This window comes from Botryllus schlosseri, chromosome 5 (assembly GCF_051294905.1).
Source record: "Botryllus schlosseri isolate E-star chromosome 5, Bs_hap1, whole genome shotgun sequence".
Taxonomy (NCBI): Eukaryota; Metazoa; Chordata; class Ascidiacea; order Stolidobranchia; family Styelidae; genus Botryllus; species Botryllus schlosseri.
In genome coordinates, this window is record NC_137240.1 from 3,145,285 (window position 1) to 3,170,924 (window position 25,640).

At 39.7% G+C, this 25,640-nt stretch overlaps 3 protein-coding genes across 3 annotated transcripts in view; all 3 read left to right on the plus strand.

The window, feature by feature from the left end:
- LOC145438653 (protein mono-ADP-ribosyltransferase PARP14-like) overlaps window positions 1-25,640 on the plus strand; it is a 362,844-nt gene that overhangs the window by 273,853 nt on the left and 63,351 nt on the right. The gene's annotated exons all lie outside the window — the stretch shown is intronic.
- Window positions 9,406-13,895, plus strand: LOC145439928 (uncharacterized). Its single transcript, XM_080317595.1, has 2 exons — window positions 9,406-9,544; window positions 9,612-13,895. The coding sequence occupies exon 2, from the start codon at window positions 9,969-9,971 to the stop codon at window positions 13,893-13,895; it is 3,927 nt and encodes a 1,308-aa protein (XP_080173721.1). The 5' UTR covers window positions 9,406-9,544; window positions 9,612-9,968.
- LOC145439929 (uncharacterized) overlaps window positions 21,929-25,640 on the plus strand; it is a 52,564-nt gene continuing 48,852 nt past the window's right edge. The window contains exons 1-4 of the mRNA XM_080317596.1: window positions 21,929-22,067; window positions 23,408-23,546; window positions 23,964-24,031; window positions 24,144-24,318. Of these exons, the coding sequence (XP_080173722.1) occupies window positions 22,029-22,067; window positions 23,408-23,546; window positions 23,964-24,031; window positions 24,144-24,318 (421 nt within the window). The 5' untranslated portion in view covers window positions 21,929-22,028. The remainder of the gene's footprint in view (window positions 22,068-23,407; window positions 23,547-23,963; window positions 24,032-24,143; window positions 24,319-25,640) is intronic.

Sequence of the window (25,640 nt, forward strand, 5' to 3'; positions counted from 1 at the left end):
TTGGGAATATTGGACTCCACAGAAATGAATGAAACCCACTGAAACCAGTCATGCTTTTTATGTAATCAGCAAGCTGCATTGCTAAAAATATGCAATTTCATTAGTCCCACTGCTTTTAACCCTTTCGCCGCGGATGGATCCTAGAGGATCCATGCACAGATTTTCATAAACACGCTTCAATCAATTAACGACATCTTGCGTTGTAGGGGTCGTAAACGGTTACAATGATCGTCTATAAATAGTGATTGTCGATACGCATACGACCAGCTATATATAACCCATTGCCTTATGGCATAACCTGTTCAAAATGCAGGTTGAATACAGAAAAACGTTTCCCGCAAAATACAATGTGTAGCTCAGTTCGCCTGAATGAACGCTAATCTTATAATTCCTTATATCTTCCGTTCTACACGTCGTAAGCAGACACAGTTTTCGTTTTAGAGTAGTTGTTCATCGCAAGAGCTCATTGCAACCATAATATCGGGAATTAGTTGGATAGAACACGCTTCAAATTGATGGGAAATAAAGCAATATTCTGTTACGTGAAAAATGCCGCGCACGTATGAGCATTGATGCATATGACCATATACATTCACTTACGATTGTCTTATACAGTTGAACGTCACACACACAGTTAGATACAGTCCATAACACTTCAACAAGATCAGTATCACAAAGGTTGGTCTTATATAAGTTACGCGACGCCAGTGCTAAACACTGCAGACATGGGTGTGTAAGTTGGCGCGAGTGTACGGTACTCGCGCCTGTAATAACAACATCATACAGACCGTTGAATCATCCGTTTTATATGTTATACGAAGTTACTGTAGACTTCAATGAATAGATGGTGATCATATGCCCATATACTGACGAACCTGTATCGGACATTCGATGTGTAGAACACGTTTCAAATTGATATGAAATGAAGCAACAAGAGATATCGCGCGCCTATGAGAAGTGTCAAACAAGGCAATATATATACTTCCGATGGCCTTGTGCAGTTGCAAATTGAAGGTTTTGTTAGTTATGTACGATCAATAGTATCTATAAGATCAGTAACATGGATTTGGACTTATATAACTGGACCAGGCAAAGCCAAATAAACACGAATTACCACGCGCGTTGCCTCCATCGCGATGACGTAATCAGCGGCGGCCGTGAGTAACGCTTATAACGAAAACTTCCCAGTCGCGGTGCGCACGGTTGCGTAAAGATTTCAAGCTCAGTAATGTCTTGTTTGAATGCCGAAATTGATATGTAAGACAACCACGTGGTCATTCACCATGGGAAGGATTATGTATCACGTCACGTGAAAACGAAAAACAAATTTCTCTTCCACTTTTGAGAAATCGCGTAGACTGGTTTCAATATCATCGTCACCTCTCTCGCCCGAGCCTTCCGAGTAGCTCAGTTGGTTAGGCTGCTATTTCCTGATCACGGCGATATATTGGGCGTCGGTTCAAGTCCCGTTGTTCGCGTTTTATGAACTTTTTGGTTGTTGCATTAAAATTTGGCCTGGAGGCCGACCGCGGGAGTAGGGTTAATATTCATTCAGATTTTGCACTAGAGTACCCTAACTTCAGACTCAAATGGTCGAAATGGTTCAATCCCATACAAATTTGCCTGATTTATTTTTTCTGGAAAATCTGCATTCTTAGAATATATGCAAAAGTAATTTCTTCATGGCTCCCCTTTATATAGTGTGATGGTGAATTGGTTCATAATAAACTAATAACAATTATATTGATGATGAATAAATATGATTTTAAGCACCTTTAGGTGTAATATGTGGCTGCAACTGTAGGCGACTTTCAAGTGGGTAGCACTGATAAGCGTAGCCTAATATTCAAAGTAGACATCGTGCCATTCAGCTACTGGTCTGGAAGTGTGATATGCCTGTTGTACAGAGTATATGTTTGCCGCTTACGTAATTTCAAACTCCACAGCAGATGCGTTCCCTTCTGATTGGGATGATATGAAAGGCACTCTACTGAAGCGAGTTCGTATCAATGCAGGATCTGCAGAATATCAAAAAGTCACCACGAGTATTCAGAATACTGGATTGCGACCAAGCAATGTCATAGTAAGCAAAGCAACTTATTGAAGCCTCAGTTATATAGGTTTATGCGAAAACTGGTGCATGATACCATTATACATTCAATATTGTTACTGTTACAGCGCAATTGGTATACTAGGGCAGGGGATGCCAAACATGTTCACATAGCAAAGAGATGCAAATAGACACATATTTTTTATGGTATTTGCACAGATTATGGAATTGGAATTGGAAACAAGCAGCCAAAGCTCGTCCAATTTTTAATTTTTTTCGTGAATAAAGTGTTTTTGAAAACGGGTCGATTCATATAGTACATCAATGAGCTATACTTCTTCTGCAGAAAAACTACTTGATTCATTGCTTCTAAATGGATTAACTACCCATCTAAATTTGTTAAGTGCAATTTATGGAAAGTAATATGTCGTTGCAAGCTGAAGTCCAAACAATGCACTTGTCACTTGAGTAATGATTTCTTGTTTCCGAGTTCACACATTAAGAGCAGGTAACAAATTAAAGACTTATATAAGTTGATTTCAACAATGTATGTCTTATACAAGTTCTTCCAAAATTCCAAAAATGTTCATGGCACACTTGGGAATCTGTGTAGACACACTGTTTGGGAATCACCGATTTATACTGGTGAATGAAAGTCCCTAGCTAACAAGGCTGTGTAAAAGGAAGTACCTGGTTGATTTGATCTAATAACTAGTCAGATCAGTTTCGTTCTCTTCCCATTACAGTGGTTCTTAACTTTTTTACCACGACCCAAATCTCAATTTTATTGGCATCGCACATCGAAATAATGCATTTTGACTGTTAGTATTCCAGGATTTTACGGCCACAATATAGAAAAAGATGATAGATGAAGATGCAGTGTATGCGACACAGTTCTAAGAATGTTCGATAGCAATCGGGTTTATTCGGTTCCGACCATTTCGACAATTGGACAAATCAATATTGAAGGTTTTGACCAATCAGCGACAGTCATTTCGGACAAGGTTTTATCAGGGCCGATTTTTCCAGCACCACTTTTTTCCCAGTCGAATGTTGGTCAAAACTTCATGACTTCATTTGTCCTAGCATGGAAAGGATCGGCCCCGAAATACCCGTGTCCCGTATTATTCAATGATTAAATTGTTAAGTTGCCTAAAAAGCGCTGCACATCAAATTTGGCTCAATTCCTACCAATAGAAGCCGACGAAGAGGCCATCGAGTTTTTTTTCAATTATTATTATTATAAACTTTCTGAATTTGTTGAGTTGTCTACAAAAATGATGCACAACAAATTTGACGCAATTCGAACCCGTAGAAGCGAAGTTATATGAGTATTTCATTCATTATTCTGGGTTTTCCCGTCATCAATGCTATTTTCGCGAATTCAAAACTTTCAACTGCAATAACTACGCTTCTATCGGTTGAGTGATTCCGCGGAATCCGGAAAAAAAAGTTGATTTTGAACACCCCTACTGCGCAAGTTGTAACTTTCCAGAGAAACCAATGTCAGTTAAATCCTATTATAACCTTAAACCTATTGTTACAACACAAAGATCAGCGCAAGTCATGATCAAGCGCTACTGTAGCAACACTATGCGACTTGTATCGCTTCTTGAATATAGTACCCAACCAAGTGACTTGAGACATACTATCCACAGCAGAGCTAAAAGAAGAAATTTTTCGTCGCAATAAATTCAGCAAATATTATATACATATTAAAAGATCGCTCGGGTGCGGTCGAGACCCAAATTTATACCCTTTGCGACCAATGTTTGGGTCACAACCCATACTTTAAGAACCCATGTTCAAATACATATACCTTGTTCAAAGAAAGCAGACATCCAAAGCAATAAGCCTTGCTTGTACAATGGTATATGTTCACGAAGGCGGTGCTTGAAGATGTCGTAGAAATCAACTCTCACTGCTCAACTGCTTCAAACGCGATCGTGCTCAGACTTTCAACAAAATCGAATGGAACTGAAGCTTGTTTATGGTGGATGTTGAATGTATCCACTCATCAAAATTATGCTCAAGCTTTAAATATTTCAGGTTAAGTTCTGCAGGATAATGACCTAGGCTCAGTCTTGAAAATTTTGGGGTCCTATCCGTGCCATATGCAGCACCGTATAGTTGGATTTACTAAAACATTGTCATTCAAGTCCATTGATTAGTCCACGATTATTTCAGATTGACAGAATCCAAAGTGTGACGTTGTACAAGCAATATGCCGCTAAGAAAGCTGAAGTAACGAAGAAGTTGCAAGGAACCAATCCCCAAATTGAAAGACAACTTTTTCATGGAACCACAAATGCGGACAAGATTATAAGCAACGGCTTTGACAGAAGTTTTGCTGGAGCCAATGGTAAATTATGGTATTTACATTCGTTGCCCTACCAATGTTTCTCACACTTGGTTAACAATTCGGCGATTGAATAAAGGCAAAGTTTGGGAAGTTATGCAAAAGTCAAGATATGAAAACTGATATATCCCTTGCACCAATACAATAATTCAGAGATGTTGAAGTATTCTGAAACATAAATTGAGGTACGTTTTCTGAATGTCTTGACTCGCAATTGACTTTTGGAATAACACGTGATTTCGATTCAATTTTCAAGGAGCGTGTATAAAAACTAAGACAAATTTTTGCTACACGCTCGAACACTTTTTTTTCTCCACGCTTATATGAGTGTGGCGCTGCTTTTATAGCACAGCCTTTCAGTCAATAAACTCAGCCTACTGAATTATATTCCTATAGTTTATACTATATGCGAAGCATACCATGTTGGCCTTATTCTCACCAAGTTGCCTAAATATCCATGGTGACTCGTATCGTTTTTGTAGTTTAGAAATGAAATAGTATCGAGTTTGAATAGTTTGGTATGTGCAATTATGCGTATGCATCCGCAGTTCCGCTCATTCAATTCAGACCACTCAAAATGTAAATATTTAATGACTTGAAATTGACTCATCTTAAAATTTTCGATCACTTTTCTCGCACGTTGAGAATTTGCGTGACTTGACTCGACTCAAAATTTGCAGCGACTCAAAATGACTTGTGACAAATTGTGAGCGTGTATCCTGGCATGTGCCATGCATTTGAAATCATCACGCGAGAGAAAACAACTCTTAACGTGTTTTATTGTAAATATCAATTGAGAATTTTCATCATAGGGTGGAATCCAGACTTAGGCAACTAGATAATTCTAGTTCTCTATTTAGACTAATTAGAGCGAAATGTTATGGAATGTATCTATGCTCTAATTTTATTTTTAATATACCGTAGTTATTGGTTATCCTGAAAATGATATGTTATCAGGTTGATATAAACTGAACTTGATTTTTGTTGGATTTCTTTCTAATCCAAAATTTTGTCAAATTTTTTTGATTTTGCAAAATTCTAATTCTAATCTAATTTGGAGAAGCTGAAAATTTTTTAGTTGTCTAGCTATGGCAGAATCCTCATGCTTTCCTAATACATACTCGGGCTCAGCAATGCAATTTTGACATAGTGGGTGCACCTCATTTAGTTTTGTTTATACGCTATGAATCGTTCACAAAACGGTCTTCTCTCTTAGCTGCGATGTATGGAAACGGAGTATACTTTGCGACAAATGCTGGTTACTCTCATGGTTACACCCGACCAGGAGCTAATGGCATGCGCACAATCTTTCTGGCCGATGTCATCACAGGAGCGTTTGCACAAGGTAGTGGTGGCATGAAGACGCCTCCAGCCAGAAGCGGGATAGACTTGTACGATAGTGTAGTGGATAATATCAACGGTCCTACGATGTATGTTATTTTCAAAGATGCTAGTGCGTATCCTACATACCTGATTCAATATCAATAAGAATGATCTGAAGGATTGTGTTCTTGATAATTTATTTCCAATACATTCTGCACACTGTGTACTGTATATGCATTATGCAAGACTATGGATTCCAGGCTCATTCTAGAACAGGGTTGAGTCAAACCAAGGTTAGCAGTAAATCTCATTTTACGGCGGCGATCCTCATAAGCATGTCGCTTGTGCCAAAGGATGATTGATTTGCTCCGCCAAGATATAGTCTGTATTCCCTCTTGCGCCACGAAACGATTTCGACACACGATAAATGTTTATTGCAGAAGAGACGGCATAACACCACTAGTTTTTCGCTGTATAAGGCAACTAACTAAACGGCGCAATCACAGTACTAATTATTAGCCTCTATACTAGCGGCCCTCAACCTTTTTGTCTTCACGGACACCCTTTGGACCGTTGCGGACCTAGGAATGGTGTGAACTTGAGGTTCACGCTCGCGTTCTGTGTGTGTTTCACGTTCACAAACGAACCTTGGTAGGTTCTGCACTGTGAACCTTTTCCATATATTACCAATGTCCACTTCATTATAACATCTTCGGTTGAAATTTCTTGCATTTCAACTGCAGGCCACTATATGCATGACGCTGGCAGCATAAAAAATCAACACTAAACGAACATGCACCTTGACAATCTTTAAAATTTTACTTGTTTTGTTACAAAAATTTGATCGAATATTTAGTGACTATCTGCTGTGAGCTTGACCCGCAATCACACGACATCAAGAGCGAAATACACTGCATGTAGGTAGTCAGCGAGTGATCAATGTCTGAAGTAAAAAATCTAGCGGGCGTACGGGCTCAATCTTGATTTCATGTGTTTATTGTATCATAAAAACCAAATCCGTGCGATTTGGGAGTTGACTACTGCTATGTAACTAGTTAATGGGGTAATATCGGTATCAAGTGTGGAAACTCGTTTTATACTCTGCTCAATATCAACGTAGAAATACTCAGACGCCGAATACATTGTCCGGTCTGGCCTAGACCATTAAAGCGTAAGCTTATATCCCCTTGCAAGCCCTTGTCGGAATTGTTAGCATATCGACGGAAGATTTTATGGGATTATTATATCATTGGATTGCCCTAGTTAATAGGCTACATTTGGCGACGTTTAAAACGTCAATAAATACTTCGGCATTGTGGCATTATGTGGCCCGAGTAGTCGCTAAGTATCATATAGGTTATCACTAGGGCAAGTTTTTGTTGCAGTTAAATCCGTAGAAAAGTTGCATATTGACCACATTTTGCTCGGTTGACTAAAAAAAGGTCAACTTCCCAGGTTGACGAAAACAAAAGAAGTCAATTTTCCGGCTCAGCTCCCGAAATACCAGTAAAAGCGTTACTTCGGTGCTGATTTCCGGTGTTTCAGTCGAATTTGGCCGTGTATTTCACCAAAATCGAAAATACTTTCATGAAAAATCGAGAAAGTTGCAAAATGTTGCAAAAAGTTGCATGAAAAAATGGACAAAAGTTGCAAAAAGTTGCACTATAAGATTCCTTCAAACAGCTTAGAACAGCATTCTACATATCTTACGAGTATTTAGGAAGCTGTAAAAAAAAGTTGCACAATTTGCAAAAACTTGCCCTAGTTATCACTTCAGTGAAATGTAGGGTTTGTAGCGGCTCTACAAGGCGCGCTCGTCGATCGTGTTGATTATTTGATTATCGATTTGTGAATGCTTCCGCGTCCCTTTTCAATGCATGCATGTTGACTCGGTTACTCGTGAGCAGAGTTGGATCAATTGTAATTTGTAATTGTAATTGAATGTAATTAATTACACTTTTCAATGTAATTGTAATGTAATTGTAATTTGACAAAAATTTTGCTCAATTACAATTTCAATTACATTAAATTGCTATTGAGACCTGACAAGCACAACATAAAAACATAAACACAACATAAACACAATCAAAAAAAATTCATTCTCTTTAAATGTCGACAAGGAATTTGGTGGATCCATCCGCGGAAGCCCTTGACTGCGCCCGTGCGGGCGAAGTTTTTTTTTAATTTTTACCGCTATGCTGGGCTCGGCTGCCATTGTATACAATTTTTAGATTACTAACCAACGGATGACGTGACTCACGATTGAATACGCCTAGAAGCGAACTGCTGAGCCGGCTAAAAGCAGCAGAATTGATAGTCCCATAGCTGGCGATCCAAGCGTCGAAATTTGATATGTATGGTCCTAATCGAAAGCTAGTGTCGCACTGATTCCGCAATAAAAGTATATTTCCAGGCAATAGTACCATCCCAAAATAGTCGTGAAAGTCTGGGAATCGGCATTGTTCTGAACAATCGCTGGGCGTAATTGGTAATTGTTGTGGTCATGCTGCTGCAGCGCTCTCACTTTTCAGAACAGTCGGCCTTAAACGGCTATTTTGGAGCAGTTACATTGCCCTGACGAGATCTTATTTTGTATTTTCGGAATTAGTACATCAATAGCTTACGATAAAGACCAGATGCATCAAATTTTGACGCATGGATCGCCAGCTCTAGGACTACACAGTTTGCTGCTTTTAGCCGGCTCTGTAGTGCGTTTGTCGGTGCATTCATCCGTGACTCACATCTTGCGCATCTATCCGTGGGTTGGCAATATACAATACGATTTCAGATCACGATGCTGCATCGTTACTACGTCTGGCTAACTAACCAGACCACTGGATATTATATAACTTCTTATCTTACTCCTCATCCTACGTCCTACGTCCCTTGATCAAAATAATATTATTTCTTTAATTATATACTATATACGCAAATCCAACACGTGCATATATTATAATACTTTTTCAACGACATACTGCTCCCTATGCTTAATCCTAACCCATAGGAAATTATGTAAATAACATTTTACATTTCCAATTACGTGAGCCATAATTACCGAGCATACAAAACACGCTTATATTACGTCACGATGACATCTTACATAGCATACTATGCACGCACACGCACATAAACGCATTTATTACTACACAATCTGAACTAGACTTGAATTGCTGTTAAATACGACGATACGGTTGTTAAGGAGCACGGTTGAATTTATGATTATTCAATTACATGTTCAACAGCAGCAATTGTAATTGTAATTGTAATGTAATTGAAGCATGCAAGGAGTAATTGTAATTGTAATTGTAATTTGATATTTTTAGCATGGAGTAATTGTAATTGTAATGTAATTGACACATGCATGAAAGTAATTGTAATTGTAATTGAACTGAAATAATGTAATAATAATGAAATAATGTAATTGATACTTTGCTCGTGAGTAGGGCTGGGCAAAATCGAGTACCTGAGTGATTCGATTCTGAATCACGTAATATGCTTCGAGTCGAGTAATCGAGTATCACGCATTATGGCGTCATAACAGAAGGCAAACGTCAAACTTCAAATAAGTACCGTTTATGACACGACAATAAATATAATGCCTGTTATCCATCACATAAAAGATACTGTAACGATAGCATACCATCGTTGTTTAGAAGTACCAAGCCGTGCGTGTGATCCTGATGTAAGCCGTGCTCTTGGTCTGCTGTTGTTCATATTTAAATGGCATATTTAGTAATTGTTTAGCTTTCTACAGGCATAATTAGTAATTAAGATCAATGATGTTAGTGTAGGATTGTTGCCGGAATAAATTGGTAAGATTTGCATTGTTAGGTAGGACTCAGTAGGCTAGTATTGATTCTGTTTTTGTGTAACTTTTAGTTCACCGTATCACTTCCGTATTTCCACTGCAAAAAGAAGATTCATGCGCCTTGACTTTAGTCAACGAATATATTGAAGGATATACAAGTGTGGATTTGGTTGTGGTACGCGTTGACTACCGGAAGCCTTGCTACGTAATTCGAGTTGATCTTGAAGAGCCGTAATAGTGAACAATTTAGGGAACAATTTACTGAACAATCTATAAGTGAACAAGATATTGTTAGTGAACAATTCACAACAATAGAGGACGTTTTCAAGTCAGCCCAAGCTTGGTGAATGTTTTGCACTCCGAAGGAAGGTGGAGTTATACTGTAAAGATTCAAGACATCATTATTGAGCCGTAAGGAAGGAATAAAAATGCTTGATAGCGATGATCCAATTACAGAGGCTTCTGCCCGTCAGGAACCTGAAGATGCAATTCCCTCTTGTGAATTAGCGGGAACAAGTAACCAGGCAGTGTCCGAAGCAGACGTCCAAGAAGGACGCAGGAGAACTCCAACAGAGAAAGGTACTGAATATGCTATTGCTATGTGCCGAGATAAGGTCAAGTCAACACGTTTGGCTCTAACAAAGACGACCACTGAAGTACTAAGCCTAGTATCAGGAGCCGAGCTACACATACTTGAACAAGGAAAAATGAAACTGACTGATGCTTTCAAGGAATTTTCTGATGCTCATCAGACGTATGTGACTAAGCTTATTGAGCCAGATGAGATTGAAGATGCAAATAGCAAATTTGCTCGAGCAAATGAGAGGTACAATGAAGCAGTGAACTCTATAAATGAAACTATCCATCGTGTCTTAGCAGAAGAATCAGAATCAATTTCCATGAGATCCTCCCGTTCAAGCTCGTCCAAAGGTAAACGTTCAACACGTTCTCGTAGGTCCAATGCTTCCTCAATAAAGCAACAACGTTCAGAAGCAGCTGCTGAAAGAGCTGCGTTAGATGTAGAACTACGGTATTCAGCAGCTGAAAACGAATTAAGCCAGAAGCTTGTGTTAGAAGAACAGAAAAAAGAGGAATTGGAAGCAGATAACAGAGGATTACGAGCTAAACTTGATGCTTCTCAAACCAGGATTAAGCAACAGATGGAGCATTTAAAGTTGCAGAGAGAAAGGGATAAAGCTCGTGTCCGAGAAAGGATCCTAGCAGATGTTGATCATGGACCTGATATAGCAATGGAGACTATGAATCTGCTTATGGTTCCTACACCGAAGCCGACTTTGAACCCTGTATCCAGGTCATTGCAAGTGACTCCTGTTCCTATCGAAATTTCAGGTACTCAAGTGCCATCGGTTACTGGATCAAACCCACAGTCAACACCTTTTTCTCCATATCCACGTGCTGTGTTTAACGAACCATTGATTGCATCACGTCCTGTTGCTCGCAAAGAATCTCTAGAAGTTGATTCACCTGATGAGCCGAGTAAACAGTATCAGAGATCTGTGCCGATCCTGCCATGTGAGGAACCGAAGGTATTCCGTGGTGACATATTGGAGTATCCTGTATGGAAGACTCGTTTCACAGAATTAATTGAAAGAAACGTGAAGGATCCAAGTAGACGGCTGAGTTACTTGAATAAATACACGGCAGGAGAAGCAAATCAGCATATTAATACGTTTCTTGTGAATCCTACAACAGAAAGTTACAATGAAGCCCAGCAAATTTTGGAAGATTGGTATGGAGATCCTGATGCGATTACCAACAGTTACAGAATGAAGATACTAGAATGGCCTGTGATCTCTACAACAGATGGAGGTAAGGGACTCGGACAATTTTCAAGTCTCCTGACCAGCTGCAAGACTTTAATGACAAATACTAAGTACTTGTCTATAAATGATGAGAAGGTCAATCAAAGTATTGTATCTAAGTTGTCTGCAGCTCAGAGGGATAATTGGTCCAGAATCATTGCAGAAGCCAAAGAATCTGCTAATGGCCATAACCTTGTCGCTGAAGCAATTGAATGTAATCGTAACAGAATTGCTCTCTCCAGTTCTGCAACATTTTTGATGTTATGTGATCATGTCAGAAAGGAAGCAAAGGTTGCTACGCAGCCTGTTTATGGCACTGCTATCTTGAACCAGATTGTGGCAGAGAACAGGAAGATTCACGCTCCTTACAAGAAGGATTATAAAAGTGCACGTACATTCGCTACGAATTCATGTGACCAAGTCGACAGCGATGGTAAGCAAGAGAGTGCACCAAAGTTTGGAAGTGAATCCAGAAAGGAATTGAACTGTCTCTACTGTCATGGCCAACATGGATTATTCAAATGTGCCAGTTTCAAAGATGCAGAACATGCAACAAAGATTCAGTTCCTTCATGGGAACAGACTCTGTTTCGGGTGTTTGAAGCAGAATCATATCACTAAGTTCTGCCGACATAGACTCAGATGTGAAGTATGCAACAAGGTTCACCCGACAGTTCTCCATAGGGACAGTACCGACAAGGAAGTTATGCAGAGATCTGCTCCAGAGTCAAGAGCTGCTACTAGTAAGCAGAAGACAAGTTCCGCAAGTTGTCTCATGACTGGAATAGATCGGGTCAAATCGACAAGAATCGTGCCGGTTTGGATTCAAGATGCGCTGCATCCAGAAAAGGAGATCAAAACGTATTGTGTTTTGGATGAACACAGTGATTGCACCTTCATCTCTGAGAAGTTGATGGACCAGTTTGATGTTGATTCACATGAGGTAAATCTTCGTGTCACTACTCTTTATAACGTTACTATGGCTGCGGCTCGAAAAGTAAAGGGGTTGAGAGTGAGAGGATTGGGCGGACCTTATATTGATTTACCTTCGTGTTATTCTACTGATGAGATACCCGTAAGCACTGAACAAGTAGTGTCAAGGTCTATGATCAAAGATTGCCCTAAGTACCAAGGCATAATGAGTGAATGTGTGGAATTTGATTCCAATATTGATGTTGGCATTCTGATAGGCACAGATTGCATCGAGGCTCTGAGTCCCATGGAAGTTATCACCGATAAAGAGTCCAACAGCTATGCTATTAAATCAGTGTTGGGATGGAGTATAGTTGGCCTTGTAACAAAATCATGTCCAAGCACTCTGCATTGTAATCACATTGTGAGTCACAATGTTGACAATTCGAGTTTTGTGCCAATTCATCAGACCAAAGAATTGATTAATCCAGTGACGGTGCTGAAATGCTTTGAACAAGATTTTTCAGAAATTTCTTCACAACCTGGCATCATGCCAGCCAGCCTTTCAGACAAGCCAATATCTATAGAAGACAAGAAGTTTTTGAGAATTTGTGAAAATGGAATAGAGAAGACGGCAACTGGACATTATGAGCTACCATTACCATTTCGTAATGAGCCGAAAATTCGTAACAACAAACCACTTGCCATCAAACGATTGCAGGCAGTGAAAAAGAAAATGTCTCAAGATCCGAAGTATAAACATGACTACTGTGAGTTCATGGAGAAGATCATTAGTAAAGGTTATGCTGAGAAAGTTAAGAAAGATGATCGCGGGACTCCGGGACAGACCTGGTATTTGATTCATCATGGAGTTTACCATCCTACGAAACCGAATAAAATTCGAGTTGTGTATGATGGAAGCGTAAAGTATCAGGGAGACTGTCTGAATGATCTCTTGCTTCCAGGACCATGTTTGACGAATTCCATAATTGGAGTCATGTTAAGATTCCGTAAAGGATTGTATTGCTTCACTGCGGACATTGAGCAGATGTTTTATTCGGTTCATCTGAAACCAGAATATCGAGACTTCTTTCACTTCCTCTGGTGGGAAAATGGAGATACGAGCGGGGATCCTGTAGAATACAGAATGACTGTACATTTATTTGGTGTTTCTTTGTCACCTGGCTGTAGTGTATTTGCTCTGAAGAAGACTGCCGAGGACAATGCAGAAGAGTTTGGTGCTGATGTAGCCAAAGTGATAATATCAAGTTCATATGTGGACGATATTCTTGCCAGCTGTGATTCCATTTCGGAAAGTTTATTCTTGACGAAGTCCTGTAAAGAAGTTTGTAAAAGAGGAGGTTTTAATCTCACGAAGTTTGCTGCCAACAACACTAAGGTTTACCCGAATGAAGATGGACATGTTCGCAGAGTTTTGTGTCGTGTCGTAAACTCCGCTCTTGATTCTAAGGGCAGAAGAACGAAAGATGCCTTGCTTATAGAGCGACCGATTCAAAAGTTGATTTTACTGAAGAAGGCAGAAGAACCGGACTATAGCCCGACGAGGAGCCTTTTTTGTTTACTGTTAAACTGTTTGATTTTTGGGGTTAATGTTATTTAGAAATCCAGTCATTTCTAGGGGGGGGGATGTAACGATAGCATACCATCGTTGTTTAGAAGTACCAAGCCATGCGTGTGATCCTGATGTAAGCCGTGCTCTTGGTCTGCTGTTGTTCATATTTAATTGCCATATTTAGTAATTGTTTAGCTTTCTACAGGCATAATTAGTAATTAAGATCAATGATGTTAGTGTAGGATTGTTGCCGGAATAAATTGGTAAGATTTGCATTGTTAGGTAGGACTCAGTAGGCTAGTATTGATTCTGTTTTTGTGTAACCGTATTTCCACTGCAAAAAGAAGATTCATGCGCCTTGGCTTTAGTCAACGAATATATTGAAGGATATACAAGTGTGGATTTGGTTGTGGTACGCGTTGACTACCGGGAGCCTTGCTACGTAATTCGAGTTGATCTTAAAGAGCCGTAATAGATACTTAGGTATTTTTCGACGTTAACGATTTCATTCTTGGTGACAATGTTATGGGATATTCATGACTTAGGTAATGTGCTACGTCCAGTAACCTTGGTAGCTTTTGTGCCATATGTTTCAAATGCTACAAAACCGCCAATCAATGTTTCAAGGATTCAACGGTGAAACTTATAGTATCAGGGTTGTAATGACTCTAGTTATGGCTCGACTCGAATCCGACTCAATTCACGATTTTCTGATGACTCGAGTCATTTTCTCAAAATACGGAAACGTCTTTAGGCCTACTAGACTCGAGTCAATCTGTGTATTGACTTGTGTAGCGGTCGGTGCAACGACTTGTTGCAAGACATGCTGGCATAGTGCTTGATTGGAGTCGTTTTGAAAACAGAGGGGGGTCAAAAATTGATTTTTTTTCTTCAAATTAGGGATATTTCATATCTCAAAAACGTGATGTGATGGAGAAAATCTGAGGCCATTTTCGGAATCAGCGCCCCAAAATCAGTTGTAAAAACCCAAACCTGAAAAAAAGTTGAAATTTGTAGACCAGTGAAATGTATGAGGTGACCAGCTGACTTGAAGACCTGATGGTCGTATCGCTGGCCACCATTTCACAGCATTACTTTGTTGCACCTGGAAATAAACTTCTGTCTGTCTATCTGTGGTGAGCTCTTGTATAACTCAAAACGCACACGCATTGGCGCCAGTATACGACCTAATAATCAAGAGGCGAATAGAAATATGACAACTCATATCATAGTAAGAGCGTCTGTCGTAGCCGTTTATAACTCTATTCAACCCCCAGCTATCGTATTATTGCCATAATTCCATTGTTTGCGAATAAAAGTGAAGTAAGAATAGAACCCCTATGATCCGTAATATCATGTGACGTACTATCATGTGTATAGGCTTGATAATCAAGTATCCAGATTAAAATCAATGGCATGAGTTTTGAGGTAATATTTTGTAGTCATTAATTTGACTGGTGCGGCCCGCAAGCATACTAAAAGTTTTGCATCCGGCCCGCGAAGCAAGTTGAGTTCGACACCTATGGGCTGGGACTATAGGTTTGATAACATAGCATTCCGCTAACATTTTTGCATCATTTGGCTGGTGCGGCCCGCACCGCAAGCTCACCAAAATTTTGAATCCTGCCCGCGACCCATTTTGAGTCTGACACCCCTGCATAGTGGATATCAATTATCAGTAGCAGAGGCTCGGCTCCAGTATAACACTGACACTCTGACAGGCGAGACTTGCGCTCGTAGAGGCGTCCACTACTACGTAGTTCAGCGTTCCGAGCAGAGAGGCCTACTGTCAATATTGACTGACTTTGCGATACTGCCTTAGAAACTTGATCCTATAATAGACGTTGTCATCGTTGTGATGTGAGGTAGGACTATTTTTTGTTTGTGGTATTCATGGTATTTATCGACTACTTTCGTCATTGGTTATTTACACCAGGCCATTTTCCTTCATGCTTATTCCGTGGATGCTGACTTGTAGCACGGCCCACGTCTAGGCTTTTAAGTTTTAATAGTCACAGCTTACACGGATGAGATGGAGAGGAGAAGTCTAGATAAACCTCCAACACTTAGGCAGGAATTCTGTAGTCGACCTCGGTCGGACTGGAACCCGTAACTAGGGCTGGGCACAATGATTCGAATACTCGAATCCAGTGTTGGGATGACTCGAGTCACTTTTTCGAATGACTTGACTTGACTCGAGTCACTTTGCTAAAATGACTTGACTTGACTCGGCGTATCAGAAATGTGGATTGACTCGTGACTCGGAGCAAAATTCACGAGTCAAATTTAAGTCGATAAAAATATCTGTATCTGGCATATGCTCGGATTGTTCGCGCAACGCTGGTGTGACCCGTGAGAGCGACCAATCATTCAATGATCGTGCGTTTTACTGAGCCTCCCTTGCTCTCTCACAAATATTGTGATCGCAAACGAAGTCATCGAAGCTTACAGCCTACGTTGTCATAAACTAGACTGTAGTAAAGTAATTTAGTGGCAAAATGTCCATTTCTGTTCTGTGTTTACCAAACCTCGTGTTTTATTGAAATTGATTTCGAAAATAGTTTATATAGTCCTCAACCATTGGCGTAGGCTTGAATTGTATCAAATTGTAAAAGGGTAATGCATTGCATCTTACTAATTTGTTTCTCTATTCTCTAATTTTGCTGGTTACTATAAACTGAGACTGTGCAATTACTTACGTAGTTTATTAGTTCTACTTATATGTGAGCGATACAGCGCCTTACTTGCATGTATATTTAACTCTATATTCCTTCATCAGTTCAAAATCAATGACCACTCAATCTGTATTTCAGACAGCTAACAAAATACAATGACGTAATCACGCCTCATACCTCGAAAAGGCGATTTGACTTGAATTGTGACTTGACTCGTGACTTGACTTGACTTGACTCGAGTCACCTCCAAAAATCGAGTGACTTGACTTGACTCGAGTCACCTTCGGAAATCGATTGAATCGACTTGACTCGAGTCAAAATGTGCAATGACTCGTGACTCGAAGGTAGTGACTTGATCCCAACACTGCTCGAATCTGAATCGAGTATTAATTTTAATGATTTGAGTCGAGTAGTAAAAGACGATATTTTCGAGTACTGAAATTACAAGCTCCTCGCTACTGAAAGTTAATTTATCAACGAGAATTATAGTTCTGATGCTAGTTTCCAATGTGGAAGGTTTAAAACACTGATTGGCTGCATTGAAGCATTCGAATCGAAACATAGCACAAAGCTACAAAGCTTACGTGAAATAACCCATTTTCGAAGTCATAATCATCCCATAACCTTGTCACGAAGTGCAATGAAATCGGTATGGTCGAAAAAAATATCAAAGCATCTTTAATGTGATGGATAACAGGCATTATATTCTTTGCTGTGACATAAAAGGTACATATTTGAACTTTGACATATTACATTCTGTTATGACGTCATAATGTGTGATACTCGAATTCTCGACTCGACTCGAAGCATGATACGTGATTCAGAATCGAATCACTCAGGTACTCGATTTTGCCCAGCCCTACCCGTAACCCAATGGCGTTACAGCTGTGGATTATACCACTACGCTATCTCGCGACTCGGAGGTAGTACCGTTTCGACGAGCGTGAAAGGCGGTGGCAACGATAGGCCTTCTCGCAGAGTTACGGCAGTTGGTTTGACACTCTGTAGCTAGACCGCTGAATGAGTTCAGATAATATATACCCGGGAACGCTAGAAGCCGCCCGCTCAACGGTCGGTCAATATTTGTAGTTGAGCTGATCAATTGATCATATTTGTTACACTGTCGAATGTGACCATGGAACGGAAACTCCCGTTTACCCATTGTTAATTCACGCTCGACTGAATCTAGCGGCTTTGGTCAATCGCAGCGCAACAATCGAACAATTTGCCTTAGGCTAAATGGCATTATCACTCTTACAGATACTCGACTTTGATAACGAAATTACTAGACTAATCAGTTAGTGGTAATCTTGAAACTTGCTAAAGTGTTAGATGACATCATCAGGATATACAATAAGGAAGCTAGTCGCTCATCTGGGTATGCAACACAATCAAAATCCACATAGAATAGACCGATAGCGGCTTTTGCGTAGGCTTACCATACGTCCTCTTTTAACCCTTACGAGGTGGGCGTATCATATTTGATATGGCATGTCTCCGACACCGATTTCTCCATGTTGACACGCTCTAGACATCGGGTTATACGTTTTTTGAAAAGCTGAGACTTTTCCGATGTATTTGGTACCTTACTCAAAAATTTTGGTTTGTAAAAATAAACAAAAAATTAAAAATAAAATAAAATATGGTTATCACCTAAAACTTCCGGGTATTTTCCGAGTGGGAAATATTGTCGGAAAATCTGCCAGAACATCAGAAGTCAACATGTACGGTTTTCTGTGTAAATTTTCACCGTTTCAAACATCAAAACGTTTTCTGGAAAGTTTTCTGAGGGGGATTTGTAAATTTTGGTCACACTTCAGTGATTTTCAAGATCTAGGTCAAGTTCAAGTGCAAATGCAGTCGGCATATGAGTCATACTATGCCTGCAAATGGTTGGATATGACAAAAGAAAGCATATCGCGTTGTTTTATGCCATAAACCGGACTGTAGGGGCCGATTGAGTCTTGATCATGAACTTGACCTTGATGACCACTCACTGACCACGCCCATTTGTAAATTTTATATGTATTTTCCATTTTTCGATATCTGACGAACCGCGCGGTTTACAACCATGGTTGACGGCTTGTTTGAAACCAGGCAACAGTGGCTACGCACTGAAGGATCACATTCCTCTCTCTGACGCCATCCTGAGGGTCAGCCTTGAAAATTGAGAGAGAGAGAGATTTTTTTGGGGAAAAGCTTGTTTATTTAAACTTATTACAAAACCTCAGACATGTCATGGGGTGTCGATCAAGGGTGGAATCGGTAGAGGGCTATACTCCGCCCACTTGTAAACCGGAACGGCCCAGATTCAAGACCTGGTGGGGTCACGGTGAGAATTTGAAAATTGAAGGTCAATTCTGCAAAATATGGCCCCACCTCGTAAGGGTTAAGAGGATTTGTCCTCTTTTTTGAAAATATAGGTCAGATTTAAAGCAAATTGCGAGTGATATGCCGCAAATTAGCACAGAAGTGACGCTCCGGCGGGTATTTCGGAGTGAAAAACGGTGAATTTAGCTCTGAGCGAAAAGATGACCTTTTTTTTTAGTCAACCGATCACAAAGTGGGAAAAATTCACTGTTTTTTGAGAATTCCACTCCGGTTTTGCAAGTCGCAAATTTCTTAAAAAGTGTCCTCTTTTTGGATTTCCAAAATATGGTAAGCCTACTTTTGCGAAAACTTCGTTACGCACGCGTTGTGCTGCGCGCACCTATATAATTGACTTCGATAACTAAATTTCCACCCTAATCAGTTAGTGGCAATCTTTAAACTTGCTGCAGTGTTAGATGACATCATCAAGATATATACACTCCGAAAGCTAGTCGCTCATCTCGGTATTCAACACTATCAAAATCAACATAGACCGATACCGGCTTTTGCGAAAAATCTGTTATTGGCTAGGCTGCGCGCACTGCGCACCTATACAATACATACTCGACTTCGGTAACAAAATTACTAACCCAACTGTGTAGGAAGAGCCTATAAATTTCGCACAGAGTTGGAACGCATAATCCGAAGATACGAAATCTCGTCATCTCTCCCGCTATGGAAACACCTTCAAAATCGTAACAGCACTTCGTCAGACCCCCCAAAACGTTGGTCTTGGGCCCCCCATAGGGTGATAAATAATGGCCGACGCCGAAATGCTCATTCTAAGTTGCGTATATTTGTATATTGCATAGGTTTGCGCAAAGTGCGCTATCGCATAGTAGATTTTACGCGAGTATAGGTGCGCGCAGCCTAGCGCGTAACGTATTTTTCGCAAAAGCCGGTATCGGTCTATATGTGGATTTTACTTGTGCTGCATACCCAGATGAGCGACTAGCTTTCGAATTTTATATATTGATGATGCCATCTACACTGTTAGCAAATTTGAAGATTACCACTAACTGATTAGGGTGGTAATTTCGTTATCGAAGTCGAGTATATAGATGCGCGCAGCGTAGCGCGTAACGGATTTTTCGTAAAAGCCGCTATCGGTCTATGTAGATTTTGATTGTGTTGCATACCCAGATGAGCGACTAGCTTCCGAATTGTATACCCTGATGATGTCATCTAACACTGTAGCAAGTTTCACGATTACCACTGATTGATTAGTCTAGTAATTTCATTATCAAAGTCGAGTATCTATAAGTGTGATATGCCATCTACCTAAGGCAAATTGTTCGATTGTTGCGCTGCGATTGACCAAAGCCGCTAGATTCAGTCGAGCGTGACTTAATAATGGGAAAACGGGAGTTTCCGTTCCAGTCACATTCGATAGTTACACCTATAGTAACCACGGTCTGGTTGACCTACAGTTAGGGTTGCATTTGAAACAAAAATCAATTTAAAACAAACACGTTCAAAACAAGGCCCTTGTTTAAAACATGCTTTTTTATTGTTTAATTTTTTCATCAAGCCATGACGTCACCAATATTCAACTATGACGCCATAGTGGATTGACATTGACGATTGAAAATATAGGGTAAATATAGCTCCTTTGATGAAATATCTGCAATATTGCTGTTGAACTGGCTATTTTCAGGGTTCCAACCATCCCATATCGATATACGTCGGCTATATCGGGTGCTAATTGTCCGTAGGCTCATACAACATGTTTTTTGGAAAGTATTTACACAATTATGGCATAATTTTACAACTTGTGCTGTGGGTGTCTTATATAGATTGAGAAAACTAATGCCTTGTCACGTTCTGCGGCTAGTATACTTTGCTATATTCCATAGTCATATGCAATATGCAATTTGTGTACGGGGTTCCGCATGTAAATCCTTAGACCTCTAGAAGTTTTGCAAAACCATGCTGTTAGAGCCATCTGTGGATTTGGTCGACGCGAACGATTGTCACCAGGCTATAAAAAACTTGGCATTCTAAAACTGAATGATCTATATCACTACGAGCTAGCCAAAATGATGCATAAAATATACTATTCTAATAGGAAATTTTTCAAGAACTATTTCTAAACATTTTCTTCGATTCACTCATATGGCACTAGATCTAGCTCTCAAGGTAAATTAACATTACCTCAAGTTTCTAAGAAATTGTCACAAAAGAGTTTCAACTTCAAGGGTGCCAAGGTCTGGATTAACCTTCCAGAAGAATATAGATCGATGCAGTTCAAGATCAAATACCGCAATTTTCTTGTTGAAAAATACTGAAATAGGTATAATTTGTAATGATTGTGATGTAATACTGCTCCACTTGCTACACCTTCCCCTGTTGTAGTTGTTGTTGATAAATACTGTCATGGTCCATGATTTGCATTGACTGTGACGTAATACTGTTCCACTTGGTTCGTCTTCATTGTTCTTGCTTTGCTGCATATATTTGCTGTGCACACTGTGTATTGTATACCAGTACTATGCTTGGATGCTTACTGTTCCATGACTTTAATCTTTTGTTTATTTTTATGTCCATTGGTTAACTGTCATAATCGTTAATATTGATAGACTTACATCTTGCCATATCTACTCATTTATAACTCCGCTGGGTGGCGACTGAATTTAAGACCTACCGGTCCCCCGCCGTCTCCCAATCCATACCGATTTACATGCTGTGTTTGTTGGTGAGATGAATAAAACCATACTGACTGACTGATTTAAAAAAACACAATTTGTTTTTTTAAGGCCTTTTTTAAACACTGTTTAAAACATGTTTTAAAAACAAAGTGCTTTACAACAATGTTTGTTTTGAAGGCAACCATAATGAAGACAGTAGAAGTGTCATCGTAAAAGTAGAAGCAGCCTGGTTTTTCAACAACTACTTGAGTAAGAAGTGCAGGTGCTAAATCTACTTGAGTGCTCCGAAAAAATCGACGGACTTCGTAACTCACTACTTGTGGTAGTAGCCTAACCCTGACTGGTTTAACCACCTCTACAAGAAGACGTGTATTTGCTATTTGCCTTTGTTTAAAACACTGTTTAAAACCTGTTTGTTTTAAATGCAACTCTATCAACAGTAGTATAGGGTTGGCGCGAATGAAGTACGCTTGAAAGTATTCACCAAGATGGCACCGACATATCACGACAGGAAATTTGTCATTAAGGTATTTATTTTATAATTTCTTTCAAGTCAAATGTCTCATTTTATTTTTGAGTCATTTAAGCATATGTTACTTGTATTGTGTAGCTTATTACCTTATCCAGGCAATAATTTTGTCACTATACTTACGATACTGGCAGGGTTGTAATGACTCGAGTTGCAATTGTTCGTCGACTAGACTTAACTTCACTGAAAGGAGTCACATTGCGTATTAACTCGACTTGTACCCGAGTCATTGCGCATGACTCTACCAAGTCATATGACTTGAAGTTGATGTAAGTCTGCTTTACCAGGAACGTTACATATAGGGTTACCATACGTCCTATTTTATGAGGATTTGTCCTCTTATTTGAAAGTGTCCTCGGAGGACGTCTAAATGTCATCTTCTTTGGAATGTTTGTTAAATATACATGGAAATTGGACTAAGATATATTAAATCAGCGCTCAAGTGACGGTTTACCGGGACTCGAGCCAGAGAGATAACTTTTTTGTTTAGTCAACCAACCACAAAATCAGGAAAGATTTACCACTTTTTCCTGATTCTACTCCAGCATTCTAAGCCTCAAGATTTTCAAAACGTGTCCTCTTTTAGATTTCCACAATATGGTAACCCTACGTTACTAGAAAATAGGCCCAGGAACCAGAGGTGGTCAAAGTAGTCACCATCGCTACTCAAGTAGAAGTAGAAGTACTGCCGGAATTTCTACTCAAGTAGAAGTAGTAGTGGCGGTTCGCAAGTAAGTAAGTAGGTATTCTACACCTATTTTTGCCTAAGAAACTGAAAACTGTCAAGTAGAAGTAGAAGTAGTCTAAGATCATAACTACTTAATAAGTAGTGCGAGTCGGCAAAATCTACTTCAAGTACTTCAAAAAGTAGAAGTACTTCGTTACTGACCACCTCTGCCAGAAACTGTCTTTTATGTCCCTTTGAATAAACTAAACATGTTGAGTGAGTGAGAAAAATGAGTATATTATGAATGCGAGGCCTTCGATATCACCCAGGAGTTTCAAAAAGTTACTTGAACATGAGTTGAGCTCGAAAATAAACTGAACACTCTGAATTGGAACTCGGACTCAACCTTTCGTTTCCTGACTTGGACTCGGTGAGTTGAAAATGACTCAACTCGAGTCAAATCTTTAAAACTAAGATTGACTTGTGACTCGAAACCTTGCGACTTGGCTACAACCCTGGATACTCGTATTGAGAAATCAGAATTTTGACATCATTCATCCATGGGTATAAAGCAACTATTTAGTAAAATATTATTATGGGCAATCCAACTATGTTTATAAAAGCATAAATTCGATAAACGCCGCGTTTTATATCCTACTATGCATTTATAGGGTGTTGGCGAAGGAACGTCTGAAAACGTTTTGAAAATGTTTTTGGAATATTGCACAAAAGAAGAAATCGCTCCGACAGTTTGTAAGAAACAATCTATCCCAGGGGCGTACCTGGTTGAATACCGAAAGCACGAATTTGGTGAGCTTAGTATATATTGACCAGTGAAAGTGGCTTTCCGAAAGACTGAGGCCAATATATCGCTTGGAATTCATTTTGTCCGACAAAGCGCGAAACTAATCTGATACGAATGCTTGTTCACAAGGCTCTAATGATTTGTAGTAAGTCGGAACTTGAATCTGAATTAGATTTCATACGGAAAATCTTCCAGTCTAATGGATACCCTGATCACATTGTGAAGTCCACCATTGACAAAAAAAAACTAATTGACTTCAGAGCCTTTAAATTATTAGAATTGTGTCATATCTCCCAGTTGATCTATACTAGCAACTATTTTTACGACATAAATATCAGTAATTACCAGTCCACCAATTTATCACCTTGCTGAAATTATAGCAGGGCTAATTTCAAATCTGATACGAATAATTTTGTTTCAAGTCGATGTTGATACGGATGAATTTCTTGCGAAAGTTTCCGCCTGCAAATTGGAAGGACATCGCTTAGAGGTCAGACTAACTGTTGAACACCGCATTTGTGTTTTGCTGCAGATACAAACGAGTCATTGGAATGATATTTCAAATAATTGCCATGATATCACTGATTGCTTCATTCTTTTAGGGTTCTCGACTTCTTCGTACCAATTGCCTCCTTGTTTCCGGTGACGTATCGAATGCTTCCGATGATGAAATTCAGTTTGTGTTAGAGAGCGAAAATCGCAGTGATGGAGGACTTGTGACCAGAATTGACCATGTCAAAAATGGAAACGTTCTTGTCTACTTTTCTAATTTTGCAGGTAGGCCTACTAGTTGTCTGTTATCATTAGGGCTAGGCAAAATCGAGTACTTGAGAGATGCGATTCTGAATATTAATATTGAAGGTATAGGCCATCCAGCGACGGTCGATTTTGACCAAGGCTTTATTTTTGGCACCACACTTTGCCCAACTGCATGTTGGCGAAGACTCCATGTCTTCATGTGTCCCGGTGCGGAAGCGGTTGGCCTCGAAATGACTGCATCATATTCCCGCACCCGCTCGTTGCTCACACCTTCACTAAGTAGGCCTATCCCAACAGTCTCCGAAGGTCCCGTTCTAGATTCATTTGAGAATATTTGCTATTTTTTGGCCATACCCATCTCATTACACTCAGTGGTAGTGCTGTGGGTAGATCCACGCCTTCACAGGTATGTCATTTCTACCAGAGGTGGTCAAAGTAGCCAAGAAAGCTACTCAAGTAGAAATAGCAACAAAATAAGTAAGTAAAAGTACTTCCTCCATAAGCAACCTAAAACTACTTGAAGTAGAATTGACTTGCTTTAATTCTACTCAAGTAAGTACGTAGATGTGAAAACGATCGTAATTCGTACGCATGGATTGTCAAAAGCAGCAAATTGAGCTGTGCGAAAGGTGCAGAGCTTAATTCATATTGATGCATACCAGGAGGTATCCAATCTGGTCCATCAAACCACTAGGTGTCGCCAGACTTTAGGTGGTAACCGCCGTTGTTACGTACGCGGTTGCCGTTATCAGAAACCTGTAGGTTACTTTCTCGATTGTGTAAGGGTATTTTATATGGAAATAATGGCTACAACATATTCTACGTGGACCGTGAGCTCGCTATAAAATGAACTAAAACTTCGAAAACTTCTGGTGCTGAGCTGGTAGCCGACATTTAGTTGACAATTTCACATCCTCACCTAGTTATCAAATCGGCTTTATTTCCTTCCGTAGAAGCTTTCCGAAGTTTTAGTTCATTTTATAGCGAGCTCACGGTCCCCGTAGAATATGTTGTAGCCATTTTTTCCATATAAAATACCCTTACAAAATCGAGAAAGTAACCTACAGGTTTCTAAATACGGCAGCCGCATACGTAACAAAGGCGGTTACCACCTGAAGTCTGGCGACACCTAGTGGTTTGATGGACCCTATTGTCGACAGCATACGCATTTGTCCGCATCATGGGATGGAAATGATAGTATTGATATTGAAATGCGATAGACCTACTGATCCTCTGTTTACTCGAACAGCCTGTTTTAGAAAATATCATGGTATGGCACCATCCCCCATATTATAAGGCCTTATTTTAGTCGAAGAGCAATAGAGAAGTTGTATCGGATA

Bases quoted from the DNA above. Each gene is read 5' to 3' on its own strand.
- LOC145439928 (XM_080317595.1), top strand. From the start codon at position 9,969: ATGCTTGATAGCGATGATCCAATTACAGAGGCTTCTGCCCGTCAGGAA.